At 36.7% G+C, this 8,549-nt stretch overlaps 1 protein-coding gene across 1 annotated transcript; it reads left to right on the top strand.

Annotated features, from left to right (window-relative positions):
• The first annotated feature begins 7,213 nt into the window (after window positions 1-7,213).
• On the top strand, window positions 7,214-8,204 carry LOC108977174 (serine proteases 1/2-like). Its single transcript, XM_018946752.1, has 2 exons — window positions 7,214-7,515; window positions 7,586-8,204. The coding sequence occupies exons 1-2, from the start codon at window positions 7,241-7,243 to the stop codon at window positions 8,142-8,144; spliced, it is 834 nt and encodes a 277-aa protein (XP_018802297.1). The 5' UTR covers window positions 7,214-7,240; the 3' UTR covers window positions 8,145-8,204.
• Window positions 8,205-8,549: the final 345 nt, after the last annotated feature.

Here is an 8,549-nt window from a genome sequence, read left to right as displayed (position 1 = left end):
ATTAAAAAAAAAATTATAAAATATAAACTATGTAGCATGAAGATATGGACTAAATTGATAAAATTAGAAAAATTTTGAAGGGTTCTTCGAACCACCCCATTTTAACGTGCCCTTTGTATGAGAGTGTACTTGTTAATAGCATAAACTTTCATTTAATTTCATTACACATATAAAAGGCGAAACGAGGCAGGTTTACCAACTAGAAATTTATTCAATGCAGTATGTGCCTTGCAGCAGCGACATTTTTAAACAAAGTTTTATAGAAAATCCGCGCGATTTAAAAAGTACCCACACATCTATACAGGGATATGCAGCTATATAACATATGTACACTTAAGCGGGTAACTGCAGACACTGTTTGACACTTGGTGCTAGGTAGTGAGTAGGCGTGTCTGCGCAACTTTAGTTATAAAATTGTAATTTATTGAAATATGTTACCATATAATCCCGCATATTGTAATATTCAAAGCAGTCCAGCACGTCGAAAGCGTGTCGACAAATCAAGTAGAGCACGCCGGCTGTGGGCTCGCAGTGATGCATGCATAAACGCTGCCGCAGAGTGTGGAAAACAAAGCAGCAAATCATAGCGGAATGGTTGGTTAGGGGCTCAGCAGGGGGTCGAGTGTGTGTGCCGCTTGAAAAAGCCACAAGTGTGTCAACACGCAGGAAGTGAGCGTTTGTGACACAAGTGAATTTACATATACATAATGGTGCAACAACAATGCGCCTGAGGTTAAAGGCGACAAAGCAGAGCGGAAACCAACAGCTTGCTGCGCTGCTGTGGTGCCGCTTTTTGCAAATGGAAATATAGCTTAAAGTAAATGGAACAGAATAAATGAAAGGGTAGGCTAAAAATGTTATGAGAGAAAAAGTGGCTCGCTATTAAGCATTGGCAGCAGGCGTAATAGAATATGAGTTAGCAAAAAGCATAAAACCGGATGCGCAAGGAAAGTTATAGCAAATACTATATAGATGTTGTTTTAATGGTGTTTCGGTTGAAAATGTTGCTTTTCGAATGCTTTCTGCTGCGAGTAAATTTGGTTACTGTGTGGGATGCTTATTTGGGTGTCAGAGAAATATATAGAAGAATTTTGGTGTTTTTGCTTTATTTTGTTCGGCTTATTATTTTTGAAATATAAATCTTAAAACTTTCGATTTTATTTTTAAATTATTTTTTTTTTAATATTTTTGCTTAATTATTTTATATTTTATTTCTCAGCATTTGTAAAAATATAACAACAAATCTTAAAACTTGTAGAATCGCAATAATATAAAAGTTTCTAAGATTTCTTAAAAGGTAATGTTCGTTATATTCATTTGTGAATTAAAAAAAAAAATTTTTGCATTTTATTGAAATTTTTTTCGAAAATTTGAAATTGATACGGTATGTAAGAATGAGCATTTTTTGACTTAGTATAGTCGGCCTCCAAAGCATTAAGGTGTATTTTTCGAAATGCTATTTTAAAAGTTGGTGAGAGAAATTTCTTTAAATTTTTCAAAATTTCGACTTGAAGTTCTCAAATAGTCAGAGGATTGTTGAAGAAATTAATTTTTTTGATAATAAATTCGATTTTTAAACCCATTTTGAAATGTGAAATTTTTCAAAACTCAAATTTTTTTCAGTTTCTCGATAATTTTCCTATTCATCTGTTGAATATTTTTGTTTTTGGATTTCAGATAAGGTTACGCAAAAAATTGTTCTCACCGACAGATAACTTTTTTCGAAGGTCCTCCTGCAAATAGGTCACGCAATCAGGGGTATCCAAATTTTTCAAAGCCTTTCTAAAAAAAAATACCTTTTTTCTGACTTGCAAATAGAAATAAACAATTTGAAAAATTCAAAGGAGTCAAAGCGTGTACCGGCAAATATTTCACTATTATTACCCACAATTCAAGCAGTATATACATATGTACCTTTCTATGCAAAACTATACACATAAATTGCACCATCCAACGGTGGTGGCAATAATCAATCGAAGTAACTGGATTTGATTTGATTTCCTGCAAACTCATTGTCGGTTGCCGTCAACTGTGCGGAAGACCGTCTGCTTGCCTGACTCGTTGGCTGGGTTGAGACAACAAAGTTGATTGCTGTTGGTTGGTTGAGTGGTTTATTTGTCGGTTGCACTTGTCTTTGTTCCATCAGTTCCATCAGTCGCAGTAACTGCGAGTATTGCTGATTTGTTTGCCCAACAAAGTTTGCCACTTTCAGCAACGATTTGAGGTTGGACTTGCAAATATTTCACTTTTGTGCTTGCATTGTGGCATCGTGTTGCGGTTGCAAGCCAACAAATATTTTTGAATTGCCAATATGACTCCGAGTTGTTGTTGTTTCGTTGTTGTGGGTTTTTTGTTGAATATGAATTTGAGTATGCTTTTATGTATATGTATATAGTTACATATTTAAACGCTTGATTTTTCTAACGAAACTTTTGCTTCGGATTTCAATAGTTTGTTATGTCCGCTTCATATTGTTCTTCTCTTACGCTCAATTTGAGATGAAAGAGTACTGTGTGTAGTTTGAATAGGATAAAAAATTAATAGTAAAGTTATTGTTCAGTTGATGAGAAAGAGGGCGGTGCAGGTCTGGAAAACCGCGTTTGGAGTTTCACTCGAAAATGTTGAATGAATATGACAACCGCTACTAAAAGTAAAAACCTCTGCAGCATTAGGTAGCAATTCTTTTACACCTTTAATCTAAGTATAGCCCCTTTACAGCTCACATCGTGTTACAAAAGGGTGTAATCGGTCCATATGTAAGATGTCTTAGCGAAATTAAAGGAAAATACAAGGGTAACCCATTGTGGTGCTATCGCGTCATATCTGTATCACTTTCCCTATATACAATACATATACTATACTACGTGCATATGCGTGTACGTGATTTCTACGAACATTATGAGTAATCAAAGAAATCGGTTTGACGAAAAAATATAATAGAAAGCGAACGAGGCAACCTATATTGATAAACATTTTTATAAGGATCTAATGTTATCAGTCCGAGCGAAATGGGTTTGATTTATTCTCATTTATTATTAATTTAATTTAATGATTCTTGCCAGTATACTTTCTTTTTATACTCTTATTACCTGTTGGTACAGAGTATTATAGTTATGTACATCTAACTGTTGTACGTCTCGCAAACATTAAATTTTACATTCGAGATGGCATGAGACATGTGGGATTCTGTCATATTGCTGTGAGATAGTACGAAATCTTTCGGGTGACTTTAAACAGCATATATCGGCCAAGATGTAAGTTATCTCATTGAAAATGATAGAGCGTGTTTTACTATTAATAGCGTGCCTGTGTGCGCAAAATAAAAACATTTGATGGAAAACTTGACATTGCCTTTATACACTGAGGTAATAGCAGATTTTCGCACATCCGGTTGAACTTACTCTATATGATTGGTTTTTGGTATGATCATGTTAATAGTATGTAGTATTGGAAAAAATAGATAAAATCGGGTCAAGTCCCCCCCAACTGCCATATACTACCTATGATGATTATCGTTTTCTAACAAACCAAATGTATCAGGGTATGAGTTATAGGTAGTATATGTATATATAAAATTGCTTGGATTTCGATTACTTGGTTGACGTTTCGCATTTTAAGATAAATTTCCTGGCCTTGGTGACTGCAAATTGCTTAAGCATAAAATGTTTGTTTGCACCCGAACTTAGCATTTCCTTACTTTTTATTTTTAACTAATCACGACTGTAATGATATGGACAGCTAAATCGTTTTATAGTGATATACCTGAAGTGTACGACACATTTTATGGTCCTTTTGTAGCATGTGTAATTTATAAAGTGCCAGCTACTTGAATATTATATGTGTATGTGAATGATCTCAAAGGGTAGTCACTGAGAAAACTTGTTTAGGAGTCGTTGTAGTTAAAACTTGAAGATGAAGGTACTAACGGTGCTGACTTTATTACCCGTGGATATCGCCGGAAGGTGTAGGGCTGCGAAAGTTGGCATCACACTCAGAGAGTCTGGATTTCTAAAAGTACATGTGTCTGAACATTCAGAACTTCCCAATCTCTCAGACTACATACCGGATTGCTCGTCAAACCGAAGTCTGCCTTCTCCTTCTCTGTCCATATACCGGCGAGGGAGTTGTTGGTGGGAAGAAGCCGTTGGAGGAGAGGGGCAGCGAGCTTCTTTATGGATGAGTCAAAGCTTGGGAAGAAGGTTGGTGTCAGAAGCTCTCCATCCACACCAGTTTCTGTCAACTTGACTATTGCAGCGCCTTCCAGGCCGAGGTTGCAGTCATTAAAGTAGCCGAAGATTTACAGTACCGGAGTGCCGCCTCCTTCAGAGAAGTGACCATCCACTCAGATTGCAGAGCGGCGTCATTAGCCTTTAATTCATGAACGGATCGTTCAGGGCTGGTCAAAGAGGGCAAACCTCGCTATCACACAAATCGAGTGTCCTTGTATTAAGACTGGAATGGATGCCAGGCCACAACGAAATAGCAGGAACAGGTATTATAGTATTTAAGTCCTTATTAGCTCAATCAAGCAGGATCAATGAGTTGCCCTTGCACTTCGTATAAATAAGAGTCCCTTTGTCTTGAAAACTGTGGAGAATTGTTTCGTTTTGACTAAAGACTTCTTCAGTGGTATTTGTTGACACTTTTTCTAGAAGAACTTCAAGACGCTTAGACTTCATCTTTCCAACTCGAAAGCATTAAGCACTCCTATAAATGTCGTGTCTTATTGCTGACACATGCTTTGTTGGAGTTCAAGCAGGCGATATTGTCGCCACAGATTTGCAGAGTTCTGGATATTGAAAACCTAGTTGTCCTCGGACAGGTGGTAACTACATTGGATTAACAAAGAGTAAGGCATTTATATCACCAAAGCAAGTGTCCGGTCTCTTCAGTTAACGCAAACGGGAGTCAATCATGCAAAGCATCTCATCATGTACCATACAAATTTCGTCCATACCCCAAACCTCAAAGTTTTGCCATAACTGGCGCTGGTGTTTAATGTAAGCGTTTTGATGATAAGCATCTGAATTTTTACTACTAAACTTCTATTATTCTTCTCTTTACAATTGCAAAACTAAACTTTGTTACCTGAAAATCATGTGTTTTGCATTATTTATTATGGTGTGCTGTTATTTTATATTAATGCTGCCATAGATTTGCATTTAAAGTTTCCCTTCTTTACGAATGTGTACACACATTTCTATTGAAATGTCACCAACAATAGTTGAAGCTTTTATTTAAACGTTGCATACTTTTCAGCGCATATTTGTGGTGAGCTGCTTTAAATTGTGATCGCCTTTTTACAGTATCGCACAACAAGTTTCACTACCACAGAAGAAAGTTATAAACAAACAAACAAGCAAGTTATAACCAAACTTACAAGTGAAGCTAATAAAAGCGCATTGAAAATATATACAATTGGACGAAAACTTGATCGACCCCTAAAGTGACTATTACCAGGACTTTCGAACATACGGGTGACTACTCCATATGATTGGTGATTGTATGTGAGATACTTTAAGGTGTTAGAGGTAGTCAGAGGCACGAAAATATGAAAATTTTCAGTATTTTTTTCTTTACTATTAAATCGTGTTATTTTAGAAAAGTAGTAATATGGCATTATTACAGAATGTGTTGACTTGAAGTCACGAAAATTTCAAAAACAAAAAAATTAATTACCAAAACTTTTAGTAGTTTGTGTTGACCCTGCTCCAAAAAAAAGGTACTTGCGGTGACAACCATAAGTCCTTGGAGATTCATTTAAAATCAATCGGACAAAAAAATAGTTTCATAAATAGATAAGCCTGGGCCTGATCGAAGGATTTTTTTCAAAATTAACAAAATGGCGGCCTCATGAATTTTTTTAAAATTTTTTGGCGAAATAAACAACAGTTAATTGGTCTCAAAAAATCGAATTTAAAAAAAAAATAATAATAATAAAAGCTGTATAAATTTCATTAAAATCTACTGGGCGGTTTTCGAATTACAGTTGTCATCAGTTCAAAAAGCATAGTTTTGAGAAAAACGCGTTTAAAGTTTCTCCCGAGCGCTTTGAAGTGCCCGAGCTCTCTTTGTTATTTGACGAATAACTCAAAAACTAATTATGGTGTCAACGATTTCAGAGAATATTTTAAGATATTGTATTTAACGAAAATGCAAAAAAAAAAAAAATAATTTTTCAGCAACCCAGTAAACATTATTTTAGTATGTTGCATGATAATATTTAATGGATAATATCGGGTCTATGTATACTACCCCCTCCCATATGTTACATATAATGGTTGCCGAATATGTATGTCGATCAGTTTATGAGTTATGTATTATATATAGTATGTATATATAAAATTGCTTAGATTCCGACCGTCTGTTGGACGTTTCGCATCTTAAGGTATTTCCTTGGTTTTGATTCTTGCAAGTCACAAGTGTATACAATTTTCGGTTGCACTCGAACTTAGCCCCTTCTTACTTGTTGTTTTTAATAATCCAATCGAAATATGCATAAATTTTGATTTTCGGAAAATTTTAAATTCTCTATGACACTGGTGAATTATTAGGCTCACATTATGTTTTACAAGTAACTTTGCTTTAAAATTCGATACTGGGTACTTTGCTTCTGCCGAGGGTAATTATTGCAAATTCAGTGCGTCATATGTGTACCGCTATCTGCAGTCTACAATAAGTTTATAGACGATTTTTATTAGAAATATCTTTTTTTTGCCATTTTTTAATGAAACATTATAGAGATTTACGATCTTCGGGGTATTCTCTGTGTGCTACGTATGTATATGTGTACGTGGTACTTATAAACATTGAACATGAGAAACCAGAAAACCCTGTTCGACAAAGAATACGTAAGAAATCAATATAAACAACTTATATTGATAAACGGTTTGATAAGGATCGTATGTTATCAGTCAAAGCGAATTTGTACTTTTAAACAAATCGTTTGATTTATGCTCAAAGATTATTCATTTAATTTAATGATTCCAGCTGGTATACTCAATTTTTATTTCGATCTTATCGCCTGTATGATGATATCGGCAGCTAAATCGTTTTATAGCGACATACCCGAAGCGCGCTCCACTTTTTATGGCCCTTTTATAGCATGTGCAATTCATAAAGTGCTTACCTCTGACTACTGATATTTGTAGGTGATCGCAACGAAGATACCGAGTAGTTTGTGGGTATATAAGCCAGGAACTTAGGCGAGAATATCATAGTATTTGTTTACTTAAGCAAAATGAAAGTGTTCATTGTGTTGGCATTGATTGTGGCTACGGCCTCTGCGGGTTTTGTCACCCCATCTCAAGAAGCTGTACACCCACGTGATTTGGCCGCTATTCTGGCACAGCCCGAAGGTATTCAGGGTCGCATTACCAATGGCAAAGATGCCGCAGAGGGTCAGTTCCCCTATCAGGTTGGTTTGAGCTTCAGCAGCAGCAACGGCGGTTGGTGGTGCGGTGGTTCTCTGATCGACAACACCTGGATTTTGACTGCTGCTCACTGCACAAGCGGGTATGTAGAAGGTTTTTATTTTATTATTGTTGGCGTTCAGGTATTAAAATACAATTTATTGCACTTCTAGCGCCACCGGTGTGACCGCTTACCTCGGCGCTACTGTTCGTACCAGCCCCAAGCTGTCGTATACCGTTAATAAGAGCAACTTTGTGCAACACAAGAGCTACAGCTCGCTGACCCTTGCCAATGACATTTCGCTGATTAAGATCCCATCCGTATCTTACTCCAGTTACATTTCCAAGATTGCCTTGCCCAAGATCTCCTCCTCGTACTCCACTTACTCTGGCGTTAAAGCTATTGCTTCTGGTTGGGGACTCATCAGTGACTCGGCCGCCGCTGTTAACTCCAAATTGCAATATGCTCAATTGCAAGTTATTGACAACAGTGTCTGCGCCAAGACCTACGGTTCGTTGACCGTTACCTCGAAGACTATTTGCACTGCTACGCCTAGTGGTACCTCTACCTGCAGCGGTGACTCTGGCGGACCATTGGTGGCTGATGGTGTTCTCATCGGTGTAACCTCGTTTGTGCACAAGAAAGGTTGCCAATCTGGCGCTCCAGCTGGTTTCGTGCGCGTCACCTACTTCTTGGACTGGATAAAGCAGAACAGCGGCGTTGCTAGCTAAATTTTGATTGAAAAGGAATAACTGTCAAAATAAATGATTGATTAATTGCGAAAAAAATAATTTTGTATTTTTTTTTAATTTCTTAGAGAGTAATTTTAGTTAAAACTTGAAGATCAAGGTGCTAACGGTGTTGACATTATTGAGAGATTTTTGAATAGTTCGCACAACTGGCTTAGAGCTAAGCTGCTCGAGGAACCGAAACATAAGTCCAATGAGTGTTCGCCCTTTAGCTTTAGAGGTTTTCTTCGGAGAACAAGATATAGGGTTGTATCTTGGCTTAATTTGTTCTAAAGTCGAATTATGACTTCGGCGAAGGATAATTTTTTGTAGTACTTACAAGGACTGACAATCAACACACACAGCTGTATGAACATTTCATTAAATTTTCATTCCCCGTTTAAGCTG

Source organism: Bactrocera latifrons, unplaced genomic scaffold, assembly GCF_001853355.1.
Source record: "Bactrocera latifrons isolate USDA-ARS-PBARC rearing strain unplaced genomic scaffold, ASM185335v1 scaffold_116, whole genome shotgun sequence".
NCBI lineage: Eukaryota > Metazoa > Arthropoda > Insecta > Diptera > Tephritidae > Bactrocera > Bactrocera latifrons.
This window is presented reverse-complemented; position numbering and strand designations above follow the sequence as displayed.